This window comes from Mercenaria mercenaria, chromosome 17, assembly GCF_021730395.1.
Source record: "Mercenaria mercenaria strain notata chromosome 17, MADL_Memer_1, whole genome shotgun sequence".
NCBI lineage: Eukaryota > Metazoa > Mollusca > Bivalvia > Venerida > Veneridae > Mercenaria > Mercenaria mercenaria.
Window position 1 is genome coordinate 7,708,106 of NC_069377.1, and position 18,247 is coordinate 7,726,352.

General features: G+C 34.6%; 2 protein-coding genes across 2 annotated transcripts in view; one reads left to right on the plus strand and one right to left on the minus strand.

Annotated features, from left to right (window-relative positions):
• LOC123536801 (uncharacterized) overlaps positions 1-18,247 on the minus strand; it is a 94,302-nt gene that overhangs the window by 22,466 nt on the left and 53,589 nt on the right. The window lies entirely within an intron of this gene.
• LOC123536796 (uncharacterized) lies at positions 272-1,405 on the plus strand. The gene has a single exon (XM_045320232.2). The coding sequence runs from the start codon at positions 295-297 to the stop codon at positions 1,039-1,041; it is 747 nt and encodes a 248-aa protein (XP_045176167.2). The 5' UTR covers positions 272-294; the 3' UTR covers positions 1,042-1,405.

Consider the following 18,247-nt stretch of genomic DNA (forward strand, 5'->3'; position numbering starts at 1 on the left):
TGGCAGTTTTAGACAATTTCCTAGTGTAACACGATTAAGGGGAGATAATTCAAATTACTTTTGCATATAATTTTGTATAAGTTGTTTCCCAGTTATGTTATATCTGCTATGATTACTTACATGTTTAAGAGCTTACTAGTAGGACTAAAATAACATTTATTAAGAAATATCCGCGAATTGTATGCATTAAAAAAGTATAACATACTATCTCTAAAATTTCAGTGATGTATTAAGGTTTGATACAATTTTACGTACGTCTAGTGATATTACTTTTTTGTAATTTCAGGTCCTACAATGGCTAATGTAACAGATATCGAAGAAATTGTGGGCGTGGACAAGTTTCGTCAAAACACGAGGCAAAGATTTTCAGAAACTCAGAAATTTGACGACGAAGTTAATATGGACGTCAACTGGTCACGTGTCCGATTCAACCTGTCACTTCCGGAATACTCGGACAAAAGTATGGTTGATCAACAGAATTCCAAGATAGTTTTCACATCTACGTTTGAAAACAATATCGATTCCGAACAGGAACACTCGTTCACGACTGAACGATCGACGGCGTGTATTACAACTACGTCGATTTCCAAAGGTTACACACAAGGCTTTAACCTTGAGTTAAAACTTGGGCTTCCAGATGAAGTTGCTAGTGCCGCGGCAGGATTTGGACCGGGGACCACGGTGAAAAGTACTGACGAAACAACCAAAAAGCAGACGATAATTTGGGCAGTTGACAGTAACATTAAAGTTCCGCCCAAACACAAAACTGCAAGAATGGTCGTAAAAGAGAAAGAATTTCATGGAACGTTTAAACTGAATGTCAGAGTACGCGGTATGGTAATTGTAATATTCACAAATCTACGCGATAACAACAGTTACATACGCACATCCGAAGGCGACATTTCGCAAATTCTGAGCGACGCTAAAGGATATACAGGGTACAAAATTGAAGGCAAAACTGCTATATTTGACGTTCAAGGGAGTACACAGTTTAGATTTGGCGTAGAGCAAATGGTTAAAATAGACGAAGAGCCTCTGTGATTTCCAGACTGTATTTCGCGCCATATGAACTGCTACTTAGAGGACCATAAAATGTGATCTTTAAGTTATGAAGCTTTAGTGCCTATGAATCTTTTTTTACAAATTACATCGGAAACGTTTGTAAAAGAACAACCAGAATTGTGGAGTGAAACTGCAATCATCTGCATGCGATTTCAATAACTAAAAACACGTCAACCCAAAAGCGACAAAATGAGAAACTGGCTGATTCGAATGAAATGTGTTTTAAATCTTAATTTCTTGCTGGAAATGGAGAAGAGTTTATTATATTCATTTTTTGTATCAGTACAAAAATATTTCCATTTATCTATGTTGAACTTACTTTTAAGAGTACTGTTCTGGAAAACAGCTTCATCAAAACAAAATACGACATATATAGATATCCCACGAACTTAAATTCTTATCACATTTAAAACACTGGTCATTGTACCTCTTTCTCATATGAAGTTACAGCAAGTTCATGACTGCCTTTCTCATTATAAGTTTCTCATTATAAGTTATTATGAGAAAGGAAGTCCTGAACCTGCTATAATTATTTCAAGTAACACCCATTTTCACCTTAGGTAAAAGTTGGTTCATGACATCCGGCCTTTCCATCATAAGAAACTGTTGGGTTTCAACGCAAATTCTCATCCGTGACAATACCAGTTAAGACATTGCATCCTTTCTCATCGTGAATAAGTTTAGTCATAAGTAACATTTGGGTCATTGCACTCTTTTCCGTCATAAGTAACAGTAGGATCATTGCACTCTTTTCCGTCATAAGTAACAGTACGGTCATTGCACTCTTTTCCGTCATAAGTAACAGTTGGGTCATTGCGCTCTTTTCCGTAATAAGTAACAGTAGGGTCATTGCACTCTTTTCCGTCATAAGTAACAGTTGGGCCATTGCGTTCTTTTCCATCATAAGTAACAGTTGGGCCATGGCGTTCTTTTCCATCATAAGTAACAGTTGGGCCATTGTGTTACACACACACACACAAACTTGCACACAGGACAAAACGAACAAAGGAACACCATGTGGCATCGCTTTGGAATGTCAGTGGCAAAAACACCACTGGGGAGCTTAAACCGGTTTATGGTGCGCACCCAACCTCACTCTTAATCCCCACCATGTTCTAGAGATAAGGGATAGTGTAAAACAAGGTAATCCCCTTCAGGTGAATCTCTAACAAACGTAATGGAAACAAAAAGGCATGACGTAAAACACAAAAATGCTCGTGTATAAATATATAAGAAGCCAACCTTACGAAGCAGAAATGTATGTACTCAATGCCTTTTCAGAAGACGAGCAACAAGAGAACACCCTTAAAGGACCGACGAAACAGGCCAGAAGACAGACATCAAAACAATTCAATCCTCGTAGGATTTAAAAACTGCTTATCAAAGAGTCCTCCCCCTCTTCCGTCAGACACAATCAAAGAGTGAAGCGAGGTGTCCAAATGTAAACGGATTGAACAACACCTTTCAACTGTATTTATTTCAGTTTGATTAATTTCATGTATATAACATCAGTCTTAGTGGTTTTTGATCCAGTTGATATTATTTGCAGGTTAAAATCGTATTTTCTGTAGAGTTACTATTTATTACATCAAAACTGCAAAGAAGTCCATCGTACTATGAGTTATCTGTTATCCGATAAAAATATAACATTTAATTGTAATGTAAGCTACCTTGGTATTTTTTGCAACTTTTTCAACCTGCTTCAGTCTTGTAATTAAATCTATTTTATATCAAAATACAAATTTAAGTTTAGAATTTCAGTTGTTGAACTTCAAAATCTGAATGTAAATTGTAAAATTTCAAAACTAAAAATGTGCTGGAAATACTGGATAAATTAGTTTGAAATTATTTTTAATGTTTTTGTACATTTATGTCTCAAATCGTTTATCATCTAAAATTTGAAAATTACTGAAAACACATTCAAAGCATCACAGATCAGTTAATCTATTTGCTTCGTGTATCTTGTGACTAAACAAAAACTAAATAATTCGTAGTGATATGGATTAGACTTAGTCGAAAATATCGGAGATACTTAAAATGATTTCAGGACTGTTAGTCATAAAGTATAATTGCTACAGCTTTCAAACTTAAAATGACAGAATGCTACAACAGAAAGATTCCTATCGATATTGGGGTCAGTGATTCAAAGTTCAATGTCTCATATTTTTATTGGGGAGGCTTGGTTGGTGGGGGGGGGGGGGGGGGGGGGGGGGGGTGGAGGGGGGCATGTCTCTATAACAATAATTACTGCTCTATTTTACTGCGACCCTACATAATGATAATATTAAATACAATCATTAAGACAATGATAACAACAGCGACAACTATTGAAACTCGGACAAATATTACAGTCTTCTCCCATAATGTTACATATAATCTTTCATAAAATTCATCAGATGTTTCACGACTTTTTTCTTTTTTGTACATCACTAGCCTTTGTTTCCCGACTGGTTTCAGCTCCAGCTTTCTGTAAATTAAATCTAATTTATTTGTAGAATTTTGCATTCTTCTCAAATGTTCTATTAATCTTTCTAGTATTTTCCCTGATTCTCCGTTGGTAATCCGGCGATGGTGGAATGTCAGTGTCGGGTAAAAAACTTCACGTTTATAACGCAGTAAGTTTTCAAGCAGTGATAACACAGGTACCTTTTTCTTCCGAGTCTGTGTTTCTACATTCATAATGATGTATATTCATAGCTGTTTTAATCATGTACGAGGAGAATCCTTCACCTGGTATTTTCTCGCGCATAATCTCTGCGTGCCCATGTCCTCCTATTAAAAACTTAAGGAGTTTGTATACCGTGACATGTTTTAAAGACAATGTATGTTTCATAAAATGTACTTCTGTCTCTGTAAAAGATACTATAAGTCTGTTATCATAGTTAACTCTAAGGTAACTTCCCGTTTTTACTATCTCCTTTCTAAATGGCTCCAGACTGCACATTTTCTTAACTGAATCGCATAGTTCAGCGTCAGTTATTTTAAACGCTGTAACGATATCTACATGCAAACAGGTGTCCTTACACTTATTTTTCTGATATATAAACATCAGCTTCGATACCGGACCCTGGTATTTAACAAATTTCTTGAAATAAATCGTCCGGGATGCATTTTCAGAATATTTCAAGGCTTTGTGTAAAACGACCTCAAGTATAGTGCCAGAGTCTCGTATTTTTTGCTCCAAAAGCGAATCAAGGTTATCCTCAGTAATGCTATCTCTTTCAGTGCTTAGCTCCGCAAAGACAAATATAAAGTCAAATTCATCTGGAAATTTGTTTTTCGTTCCCTCATAAAAGCTTCCAATTTTAAGAATATTATCATGTTCTTACAGTCGACTCTGTTTGTGCTTTCCTTTGTAACGAGATCGTATATCTTTTGCACCAGAGTCTCAATTCCAGATTGAATAAATCTCACCTCTTCTTGTTCAATACAATAATCGGTTTCCTTTTCTTTTAAGTAATCTAAATATTTTTCTAAATTATTCCGCTCTTTCACTGGCCTCATTTGAACAACTGCATCATTTCCTAGGTCTGCCTGAACGGCCATTTTATTTCTAATGAACATTTACAAAATGCAATTAAGTAACTGGTTATGTAAACATTCTTTAATTCAAATAAAGTGAGTCTATATGTAATCGATTTCCTCATAATTTATTAATATTTTTTTTTGGCAAAGAGTAAAATAAAAATAAAGTTAAATAACGAAACATCAAGTATCATATTACATGTGTATTGATTACTTATTAATTATTTCAGTTACGCTTATTGCGCTTGTAAAACGTTTGACATGATATAGAAAAAAAATTAAACACAATCTTTTAAACTTTACATTTCTTCACGTTTATTTTCATGGTCATTCATTTAGTTAATCTTCATATTTTACAAAATTAGTGCTCGGGGATTTATTATTATACTGTATTCATTTTTCGTTTGAAATGTTGCAATTTCTTAAGAAATTAATGATAATGAGGTTATTAGACCTTTCAATTAATCCATGATTTTTTTTAGTTTTTTTTTAAAAATAAACTACAAATATTTGGCGACCTCAGACCATATCACAAGTGCTTTTTAGCTCCACTATTCGGAGAATAGGGGGGCTATACTACTCGCCCCGGCGTCGGCGTCGGCGTGACTCTTCTTGGTTAAAGTTTTTCGGCAACCTTTGTTTTTCTGTCATATCTTTGTTACTATTGCTAATATCTTACTGTAACTTCACCTAAACATTGTCCAATATACAAACAATGTATGTGTAGGGGCTGAGCCCATTATGCCCAAGGTCAATGTCACCAAGCTGTTATACTTAGGTTATTTTTAAGGTTAAAGTTTTCCGGCAACCTTTATTTTTCTGTCATATCTTTGTTACTATTGCTTATATCTTACTGTTCTAACTTCACATAAACATTGTCCAGTATGCAAACAAAGTATGTGTAGGGGCTGAGCCCATTATACTCAAGGTCAAGGTCACCAAGGTGTTATACTTGGGTTATTTTTAAGGTTAAAGTGTTTCGGCAACCTTTGTTTTTTTTCTGTCATATCTTTGTTACTTTTGCTTATATCTTACTGTTACTTTACATAAGCATTGTCCAGTATGCAAACAAAGTATGTATAGGGACTGGGCCCATTTTATTTAAGGTCAAGGTCACCAAAGTCTTATATTTAGGTTATTTTTAAGGTTAAAGTTTTTCGGCAACCTTTGTTTTTCTGTCATGACTTTGTTACTATTGCTTATATCTTACTATAAGTTCTCATAAATATTGTCCAGCATACAAGCATAGTAAATATAGGGGCTGAGCCCAATATACCCAAGGTCAAGGTCACCAAGGTGTTATACTTAGGTTATTTTTAAGTTTGAAGTTTTTCGGGAACCTTTGTTTTTCTGTCATTTCTTTATTACTGTTGCTTATATCTTACTGTAACTTTATATAAGCATTGTCCAGTATGCAAACAATGTATGTATAGGGACTGGGCCCATTTTATCCAAGGTCAAGGTCACCAAGGTCTTATACTTAGGTTATTTTTAAGGTTAAAGTTTTTCGGCAACCTTTGTTTTTCTGTCATAACTTTGTTACTATTTCTTATATCTTACTGTAAGTTCTCATTGTCCAGCATACAAACATACAAACATAGTATATGCAGGGGCTTGGCCCATTATACCCAAGGTCAAGTTAACAAAGGAGATATACTTGGAATTATTTTCGAAAGCTTTATTGATAGACATATCTTTGGTACTTTAAAAGATAATGACTTGAAATTAAAAAATATTTGTTTATAATCATCATCTGCATGTGTGGTTAGATACTCCATAACTCTAATTGTATTTTTGACAGAATTATGCCTCTTTTGTACTTAAACTGTTTTTGCAATCTTTGCTTTCTGGATATTACTTTAATGCAATATAAGATAAAGACTTGAAACTTAAAATGAAACTTAAAATGTATCTTTATCACCATCATCTGCATGTGTGATAACAATCCCCATAACTCTGATTTGTATTTTTGAGCAAATTAGGCCCCTTTTATACTTAATTTTTTTTAACAAACTTCGTTTTCTGGACATATCTTTGATACTATATAAGATAATGACTTGAAACTCAAAATATATATTTACCATCATCATCTGCATTTGTTGTAACAATCCTAATGACTCTAATTTGTGTATTTGATAGAATTTTGCCCCTTGGTGTATCTTCCTTTTATAGTAGAGGTCTCTTATTCAGACATATATTCATTTAAGGATTACATGGTGTAATAGGCCTCAATTTCACCAAAAGCGTACATACAACTTGATAATGTAAGCTTTAAAAATGTCAAACAATAGAAATAAGGTGCATATTGACAAGATATATAGTCAAAGAAGTTCTCAAAATTTTCCTTTACATTACCTCCTCTGATAATTTTGGGTTTTCATGAATTATCTCCCCTGAAAACTAGAAAAAAATGATTTTCTCCTTTTTCCCTACAGGGATTTCTTTGTGATATTTGTATCAGAATCCTATAATGCAGCTTTCTACCCAACAGTTTCTCGAAATTCAAGTTCAGATTCTCATAATCAAAGAAATTATATATTTCCCATAGGCATCAATGTTAATTTCAATACCGATTATCTCCCAAAAAATGATAAAATTTGAAAAATCTCTCGGTGAAACATTTTTAATTTTGAATGTCTTTGAAGTGATCAAATTTCATTTAGATATTACCATCCAGTTACAAGATACGAACTATGGCTATTACACCATGTTATCCTTAACTGTCAAATCCCCGAATAGTGGAGCGCGCTGTCTTACAGACAGCTCTTGTTGAATCTTCCTTTTGCCAGCATGCTAGACAACTTATGAACATACCAAAACTGCATAGACAAATATTGCCACATCATTGGTCTGTTATAATATCCCCATAAAACTTTGTCCGGGGGTTGTGGGGAATGAGCTGTAAAGGAATCACTATCCGCCTCCCGTGCCGGCCCGTACTATCTATGGAACCCATACAGGTATTATGTTGAAACTTTCAATATGAAGGATCATCTGGTATGTTTACAAATTACGTCAAGTAAGTTGTCTCGACAAATATTTCCATTTTTCACTTAGAAAATTTCCCAAAACTAACATTTCTCACCCTTTTCATGTATTTGATTGAAACTTCACACAAACCTTTGCAATCAATATGTTACTTTACACATTAAGTTCCATAACTCTGCCTGTTAATATTACAAAAATATTTCCCATATTTGCTAAACATATCTTGAAATTGAGGTTTTCTTTAATATATCTGAAACCAATAAAGAAATTGCTATGTAACTTCTAAAAAGGTTGTAAGAATCATAAAACCATGCTCATAAATATGGTTCTATAACATATAGTGATGGGGGTGGGGGTGGCTCCGTCGCCGAGTGGTTAAGGTCGGTGACATCAATCAACTTGCACCTCATCAATGTGGGTTCGAGCCTCAATCGGAGCGTTGAATTCTTCATGCGAGGAAGCCATCCAACTGGCTTGAGGGAAGGTCGGTGGTTCTACCCAGGTGCCCGCTCATGATGACATATTGCTCGGAGTGGAACCTGGGGTCTTCCTCAATCATCAAAGCTGGAAAGTCGCCATTTAACATATAATTGTGTCGGCGCGACGTTAAACCCCTCATAAAGAATGAATAAATGTTTAAGTAAAACTATTTACTAAGGACGCCATACGTCGTACTATCCACTTATACTAATAACTCACTGTGAACAAAGTTCAAGTGAGCTAATAACAAAGCTACTAAACCTGCCATGGCTACATGTTTGGTTAATTGACCAAATGCTTTGTTGAATGGGTTACAAAATTTTGGTTGTAGAGACCACCTCCTTTCTCTGCCTTAATAAGTTTATAACTCGCATACATGTCATCTCGTCTCAAAACTTCGAGACTGTACATAAGATAATGTTTTCTTAACCATGAATACTGTTGAAAACGTCCATTCTATGTCACATTTGGCTACGTTATCAATTCTTTTCCGTTTTACATAATCATCGCATAAGGAAGATAGAAAACTTCAAAGTCTGAATCAATTTATTTTAGTCACACATTTTTATATAGATATCACATTAAAACTAATTTACACTTCATATAGTACAAGTGTACACATTGTTTTAACTACAGCTTCAGCAAAACACAAAAGAGTCTTTAGCCTGACAAGTACATCATCATGTACACAATGAATATTGCATGATCATGTACACAATGAAAATTGCATTATCATGTACTCAATGAAAATTGCATCATCATATACACAATAAAAAAAGTATCATCATGTACACAATTAAAATTACATAATCATGTACACAATGAAAATGATTCGCATGGTACATATCCTTTATGAACATGATTGGTACATAATTTATACATAATGAACATGACTCATTGACTAGTTTGTAATCTGTATATAATTAAAATTTGTGTCACTCTTGACACAATGAAAATGGTTGTGCACACTCTTGACACAATGAAAATGACTATACACACTCGAAAAAAATAAACAGGACTATACACCCCTGACATAATAAACATGGCTGCGCACACCCGACAAAATGAACATGACTGCACACCCCTGACACAATGAACATTATTGTGCTCACCTACTTAACAACTAAATGACCATGACACAATCTTTTGAACAATGAACTGGACTGTGCACAATCTACACATAATCTAAGAAACTTGTTTAGAAAATAATGGCACAATCTGAACACATTTTTAGATGACTGGCACACAAACTGTTCACAGTGAACAAAAACATTTATATCCTAAATAATAACAGTAAAATTCTAAAAAAGGCTATATTATATACAGTCTAACATCGATTAGTGTTTTCCTGTATATAGCATGATCATATTTTTTTGTTGGGTTTAACATCGCACCTACACAATTATAGATCAAATGAAGATTTTCCAGCTTTGATGATGGAGGAAGACCCAGGCGCCCTTCCATGCATTATTTCATCATGGGCGGTCACCTTGGTAGAACCACCGACCTTCCGTAAGCCATCTGGATCGCTTCCTCAAATGAAGAATTCAACGCCCCGAGTGAGACTGAAACCTACATCGATGTGAGGCAAGTGATTTGAAGTCAGAGATGTTAACCACTCGGCCACAGGAGGTCACCTTGTGATCATGCTTAAGAAGTTAACCTTTAAATGTATCTGTTGAAATTAGATTTAAAATGTTCAAGTATCGATAGTCAGCCTGGTAGTTTCGGAGTTGTTTGGACATACTTTATGACAGAGAGCTAGACAGAACTAAACCAATATGTCTCCCCCACCGCATGAGAGACATATTTATCACTTACACAACATGACTGTAATATTCACCTGTATATTGTAGTTACTTTTAGTTCAATCCATTCTGTGAATACTATAAACAGGTCAGACTGTATATAATCTAAAGCTTTCGGTTCTAACACCAAATTTTTAAAGCAATGAGACAAAACTCTTTTTGACATTTCACAACTCCATTAAAACAGGTAATAAACACGGTGTATACCCATATCGGATCCCTCTCTGTAGAAAATGAGAAAACGGAACCTTCTCTGTTCGCGCACAGGACACTCTCTGTGCTTAACAATGAACTCCAACGTCAGACAGCTCGGAAAGTCAATTTTTTCGTCCTAAAAACATTTTTCTGCATAAAAAACATATGGCCCACGGAATGACGTAGCTATATACCATTGCTTTTTTATCGTTACATTTGTTTTATCAGTTCACACAAGTCCGAACGAAGATGTAATGTGGACGGAGTGTACTGGCTTGGATAACACCATGCGATGTTTTTGAAACTTAGATACGACTTTCATAGATATAGCAAATATGTGGTACCTTAGATGTGGAGTCGTTGATCCTATCTTACCTGTAAACACACTTTATGTGGATATTTTCATCATGTTTCCTTTAAAACGCCCTACTTTCGATTTCGTTGATGCACGGGATCCCTCTCAATCGGTGCAATTTTGCCTCACAGGATCCCTCTTGACTCTCTGCACCCGGCACAGGAACCCTCTTCGATAAAACTTTCTATCGACACCGGCACCCTCAACTATAGTGTTAGAATTTTGAGATGGTATTCTTATTGAAAACGACATCTGTTTCTAAGGGTATAGATCATGGTCTTTTTACTTCCCTTAATATGCTTTTAAATTGAAAATAAATCAGCAATTTCACAAAACATTCATATTTAAGTGTTATTATCAAATTTACTGATACCTACGGAAGAGCATTAGTGCCAGGTGTATTCCATTTAATAACTCGAAATTTCGAGTTATTAAGTTGAAAATATGAGTTACTAAGTCGAAATTTCGAGTTACTTATCTCGAAATTTCGAGTTACTAACTACAATTGTTTACGTTGGCCAAGTTTAGGTACCTGGTGTAGTCATTGGGTAGAATTACAAGGTCATGAAAGTGTAATTGTGAGTCTAACCAAGAATTCGAGTTAATAAAAAAACGCACCTGGCTCTAATGCTCTTCCGTAGATATCTTAGTGATAAACAAATAACTTTTAAACGCGAATTTGTATAATTTGATTTGATACAAAGAGTGGCCATTCATGCATAGCTAGTCTGAAAAGGTTCAGCGACACATCTGTACTTATCATAACAAACCCCCGTCCGCTCGGGCACACAAGTCTGTACAGAAAACATCGGTACATATACTGACGCCTGAATTTCATATCGGATGCGAGGCGTTACTGAATGTGTGTCGTGGCATTAACTGTTTTTATTCAGTTCAGTATTGTCAATCTTATTCAGAATACTGAAAAAAATGTAGTGCAGTTACATTACATTGTATGCGTATGTAATGAAAAGGTTATCATCTTTGCATCGGTAAATATGCTCTCGATCATTCTTTAGCGGAAGAAAATTTAGGCTGCAAAACTTGTACATAGCTACTAGTAATAACCTATAATTACTGTTTTGCTTTTAAATACAAACTCCATTTCATAACTTTAACATTGAAGTTAAATTGAGAAGGCACCTGTGCCGGTAGAAAAATAATTGTGTCCAAGAGGGTTCCGGTGCCGTATGAAGAGAGTCAAGAGGGATCCTGTGAAGCAAAATTGAGCCGACTGAGAGGGATCCCGTGCATTAACGAAATCGGAAGTAGAGCGTTTATAAGGAAATATAATAAAATATCCACATATTGTGTATTTACAAATAAGATAGGGTCAACGGCTTCAATGGTATATAGCTACGCCATTCCGTGGGCCATATGTTTTCATGCACAAAAATGTGTTTAGGACGAAAAATTTGATATTTTGAACTGACTGACGTTGGAGTTCATTGTTTAGCACAGAGAGTGTCCTGTGCGGGAACAGAGAGGGATCCGTTTTCTCAGTTTCTACAGAGAGGGATCCGATATGGGTATACACCGTGATAAAGAAAGAACACCATATTAATAGAAATAGCCTTTTTAAACTTTAGAAGTGTCATCTGTTGTTGTTTTTGACAACTTAATAGTATTTTGAGCAACGAAACCGAGTACAACTTCAAAAAAGTTGTTTCATATTGTTTTAGAAAAAAACATTCATTTCTACAGATATTAACATGAATCAGAAATTCAGACTGATCAATCGAGAGCTGCATTTCAAATACTTTCTTCTTCCTGTTAGAGTACCACATATCAATTGTAAAATAAACACGCTCATTTTAGCAATAAATATCCTAGTAATAACTATTTAGATCACACCGACCAAAATTGTACAAAACAACAACAATTGTATATTTTCATTTCAACAAACTCATTCTTCTTAGATTTTTAACAAGCAGTCTTTGAAGCAAAATAATGATTCTCTTTCCAGCAGCAGTAATGCTTTAAACATGTATGAACAAACACTTCCTGAGCAAATAAATGAAAATGTATCAAGATTATAGAAATTAAGAAATCATATAACATAATGTATACATAGTAATTCATATATTATCAAATATATATGAGGTACTGAAACATTGGTCATTTGTTTATTTTTATTCTAATTCCTTATTTGTTTATTCTTTGCTGCGGAACTACAGCTGTTTTTAACCATTGATAGTAAACTCTAGGCTCAATCAAATCACTGTCTAGATGAATTAGACCCGAGAATATTGTATTCAATTTAAAACTGGTCTTATTTAATTTTCAATGTTAATTTGGCTACACATCTTTATACCAGCAGCATTTGCATTCCGAGCATTTCGAAGGTAAGATTTGGTATAGTGCAAAAATTGCAAAAATATATTCGTAAATAGAACGTTTGCTTAGTGTGCCTTGTGATTAAACAAACACTTAAGTATTCAGATTGTATTTGATATGATTTTTTTTTTTGGATTTAACGTGGCACCGACACATGATAGGTCATATGGCGACTTTCCAGCTTTAATGGTGGAGGAAGCCCCAGGTGCCCCTCCGTGCATTGTTTCATCACGAGCGGGCACCTGGATGGATTATAATACATGTATCACAAACATAATTTAATTGATCTGCATACAATTAACAACAACGCAAGCATTCAGAGTGGTATTTGTGATATACATTATATACATGTATCACAAACATGATTTAATTGATCTGCATATAAATAACTCGTAGTACACAAATGACGAACGTTCGTTAGATTAATCCGTTTCAGCTGAAATAGGTAGCCTTTTGTGTTCTTTTCTTTTCTTTTTTTTCATTTAGTGAATTGTAGTTTACCTACACTGATCAAAATATGATGCATTTAGTACTGCTGTTTACAATACCCGTAAATTATCAACACTATAATACCCACCCCACCTTTGAGTTTCCTTTGTTTGTCCGTCTGGCCGACCGTCCTACAATATTTATGTCTTACATATCTCCAAAATTATTTGACCTAAAGTCGTTCAGCTATGATCTTGCTGATAGATTAATCCTTATAGCCCTTGACAAAGTTAAATATGAATAACGGGCCTAAAAGTTTGACATATAGTCATGCTAATGATGCAAATTCATACAGTAAAACCAGACTTATGGCCATATGCATACAGGGCCTTACAGATTGCTGAAGGTATTGACCTAGCGTCATGAAATGTTTCAACATGTATAGTTATGCACCTTGTGTTTTGTTTGGGATTTCATAAATTTTATCTTAAAGACTTATGGCCCTTGACTTGTTCGAAAATTTGCACAAAAGAGGATAAATGTTTGTCTTGGCTGTTTTGTCAACATCTATATAGTAATAGCCATTTACTACTGCCGGACAGCGATAGATTATGTAAAAGTAAATATAGATAGCTATTTGAGAAAAATATGAAAGTCCGTTTTTATACGCACGTTTAGATAAAAGAAAAAAAAACGAGATAGGTTGTCAGTCCGTCAGTGCGTCAACAATTTCTGCGTCCGGACTCTAAATTATAAAGAATATCTGTTATAGCTTTCCAGCACCATATAAGGAGGGCCCCTACTATTATTTGGGATAGGTATAGGTCAAAGGTCAGAGGCCAAGTGGCCAAGAAACTGAAAAGTGTTTCCGGTTTTTAAGTCAATAGTGTAACAGATATAGTTTTCAAACTTACTACACTGATTAAGTACTACTAGATTAAAATCTCTTTCGATTTGATTTGGGGTCACTGGCTTAAAGGTCAATGTCACAGGGACCAGATTAAATTTCTGGATTTAATTTCTGGTATTTTCTTTCGTTTCCGGGCTCTAAGTCACTAAGTATGTTAGCTACAGTTTTCAAACTTTGTATAATAACACCACTTGAGAGAGAACATTATTGTTTTATGGTCAGTAGGTCAAGATTCAAGGTCACGGCAACAGAAATACTGAAAATGATTTCCAAATTTATCACGTTAGTAGCTACAGTTTTCAGACTTTTCACAATGACTAATTGCCATCAATAGATCCGCATCAATTTTGAGTTCAGTGAACAGAGAGTTTACAGGGCCTAATTTAATTAAGCTTTCTTTTCATTTCCGGACTTTATGTCAGATGCTATGATAGCCACAGCTTGCAAACTTTACACATTCACCAGATACCACTTGAGGTTGATCTCACATTGATTAGAATAGAATAGAATATTTTTATTTTCCAATTACGGACCATCTCTGGTATAATAATCACAAATGTACAATGTAAACATAAGTCATAAAAGTGAAACATACGATTAATTTTGATTATATAAACACAATTAAATAAACAGTAAATATTCGTCAATGATTGATTATCAATAAATGGATCACAGGTTAAGGCCATCTTCATCAACCTCCCTCCCCCCTTACCCCTGAAGTTTTTACCGTACTTATTCTTGGTATTGTATCTTAGTATTCCTCATCCACATCTTGACTCCCCCTTCCCCGCTCAAAAACACAAAGACACACCCTCTTCGCTCCTGTATTTGTTTTCTTAATGTTTAGTTTCTTCATATTGCATCTTAGAATCCCTCATTCAAAGTGCACTCCTTCCATAACCCAGACCCCTTCAGAATAATGCCCATTTTTACTGCAGTATCCCATTCTGCTTTCGAATGATATACCCTGTCAGACGGAACACTTTTTTTGATATGAAAGGATGTCCTTTTAACAACAGTTACGGTTATTATCCCAGTCCGGAGAGGATTAACAATAACAATACCGGAACTGCGCCGATTATGGACACACAAGCCTTGCAAAATGTTTCTCTTTTGTACATCACTAGCCTTTGTTTCCCAACTGGGTTTAGTTTCAACTTTCTGTAAATCAAGTTCAATTTACTTGTAGACTTCTGCATGCTTCTCAAATGTTCTATTCTTCTCTGTAGTAATTTTTCTGATTTTCCATGTGAGTTTTTATAAGTTTCGAATGTCAGTGTCGGGTTTTCCTCACTTTTATAACGCAATATGTTTTCGAGCACAATCATAAAACAAGGACCTTTTTCTTCCGAGTCTGTGTTGCTACATTCATAATGATGTCTGATCATAGCTGTTTTAATCATGTACGAGGAGAATCCTTCACCTCTTATTTTCTCGCGCATAATCTCGGCGTGCCCATGTCCTCCTAATAAGAACTTCAGGAGCTGGTATACCGTGACATGTTTTAAAGACAATATATGATTCATAAAATGTACTTCTGTCTTGGTGAAAGAATTCTCAAGAATAAAGAGTCAATAAACCTTAAATCCTTGCGTACTAGTAGGTAGCTTCCCGTTTTTACTACCTCCTTTCTAAATGGCTCTAGCCTGCATATTGTGTTAACTGAAACACCTAGTTTAGCATCAGTTATATTATATGCTGGAACAATATCTACGTGCAAACACGTGCACGTAAGCATATTTTTTTTATATGTAAACATTAGCTTCGATGCCGGACCCTGCACTTTAACATATTTCTTGAAATAAAAAGTCCGTGATGCATTATCAGAATACTTTAAGTCTTTATGTAAAAGGGAGAGAGGGATAACGACAACAGGCCGCGCATAATATTGTTATGCGCATGTGCAAATATCGTGTAAAAATAACCATCTAAATATAGCCATCCCAAATAAAAGTCTATTTTTAGATAAATAGCCTTAAGGCAGAATGCAACACTTCACGAACTTTCGAGTAGCGTCTTGAAATTTTGCGTGTGTAAATTTGACCATATTTCAAACAAGATGAAGTTTATTTTACACTAATAGAGGCAACCGGTTTTTGTACACGAGACGTCAAAGTTGACCACCAAAGCCCGTTTTTGAAACTGACGTTGCCGCGTATCCTTGGCAACTGTTACGGGTACTGCAACGGCACCAGCCAACAAATTTTCTTAAATTATACATTATTCGACGAGAATTATTTTTTCCTTTATGGTGATGTAAAAATCATTGTTTTACACCGACAAATATTTGAAAAATGGAAAGAAAATCGCCGTTTTTGACTAAAAATTGACGTTCAGTTTCGCAGCATTTTTGGGGTTTAAATCAGCATTTTACAAAATCCCTGAATTAAATTTTTGATTTGTTTAAAAAGGGGGTTTTTTAAATTTTTAACCGATCAAAAGACAAATAAAATTTGGGTAAATAGTTTTTTCGTCATTGATTTTATTTCCCCCCCCCCCCGGGGAAAATTTTTTGTCTGAATTCGACTTTGCAGATACGTTTGAGACTCTTTTTGGGCCATTGGTTTAGTTACAGCTCACCATTTAGTGTTTTACGGGTTCTTAAAGAAATATAAAAAAACAAAACAAACATTTTGTTCCAGGGGCGAGAGGTTTATATATAAACAATGATGAAGTTATAAAAATTTAAATCTTTTTTTTTCAATATATTAAATAACGCCACGGGGGGAAAAAACCAAAAGCGTTTGGTATCTTTAAAACTCAAGGGGACCAATTGCTATAATTAAAGGGGGAAAATTCGCCAAAATTCAAAGTTTTTGGGTTCCGTTTCGAATTTTTTTTAATTTAAAACCCGGGTTTTTTTTCCTCTATAACGCGTTTTCCCATTTTTGATATTTTTAACTTTTTTTCTCCGAAAACCTTAGACTCCTTTTTTGATAACCCGGATTTCCGCCTCGGACTTTTTTCGTAAATCGTTCTTTCATCAACAAGTATCTGCATTTAAAGGTAAAAATTTGGGAACACTTAACCTTAATTTGATATTTGTTAAAGTTACTCAGAGCGAAAAATAACTTTGATTTTTGAAAAAAAAAAATGCTTTGATTTTGTCTAATGTAAAACCCAAGAAATAAAATTTTGAAAAAAGTACTATGTGATGAAACTTTTTGTGCTGTTTTAATCGAATGAGTATTTGTTTCGAATTCTTCATTTTATGATAAACTCTATTTTTGATCAAAATACCTTTAAAACTCTTTCCCGGGGCGAAATTTTACGCGAATTACATTCTCTCCCCTACCCCAAAAAAAATACTAATTAAAGGGGGTTCTCTTATGTCTTGTACTTTTTTTAACCTATTTTAAAAAGATTTTATCAAAAGAGCCTTTAAACTTTGAAAGGGATTCTGAATACCCTTTTAAATTTATGATTATACTTTAATACACCGACTTGTAAAATTTTAAAAAAAATAAAAAAAATTAAAACCCAATATCTTTGGTCATTATGGAAAAACATCACAATTTTTAAAATAATTTATTAAAATTTTTACTTTTGGAAATTTTTCGTTTTTTTCGAGAGTAGTTAGACCCCCGATTCAAAAAAGTGCACCAGGGGGAAACCAAATTTTATATTCATTGTAGGAGGCTTTGCCGAAAAGGAATTTATTAACAACGCTGAAAAAAACTCTCTCCAGAAGGGTTTTTTTTAAGAAAGGTTACCTTTGTATTCATAGACCATAAAAAAAAGATTTCCATATAAATTTTTCCAAATTATAGAGACCTTTAAAAAATAACAAGTGCAGAAAAACTCGCTAAAAAATAGATATTCCTAAAATAAAAAAAAAAAGAAACCTTGTTTTGGGGTCAGCCTGTTTTTGTTACATAGGCTTTTAACCAACCTTTCCTCAAAATAACTTTAAATTTCCCCACAAAAAATCGGGGGTGGGGAAAAAATTTTCGGACAGAACCTTTACCAAATTGTACGCCCTCCCAGGGATCGAAAAACGTTTCAAAACTGACAAAGGGAGGGGTAAAAAAAGAACCGAAAAAGGGGGTTTGATAAATCGCTGTAACCATCAGCGGTTAAACATGTTTTTTATATGTTAAAATTACATATGAGCGACCAAGAATCTAACTTTGTAGATAGGCCCCGCGGCTAAAACTT

Excerpts from the sequence above, each read along its gene's own strand:
- LOC123536796 (XM_045320232.2), top strand. The coding sequence starts at position 295 with ATGGCTAATGTAACAGATATCGAAGAAATTGTGGGCGTGGACAAGTTT.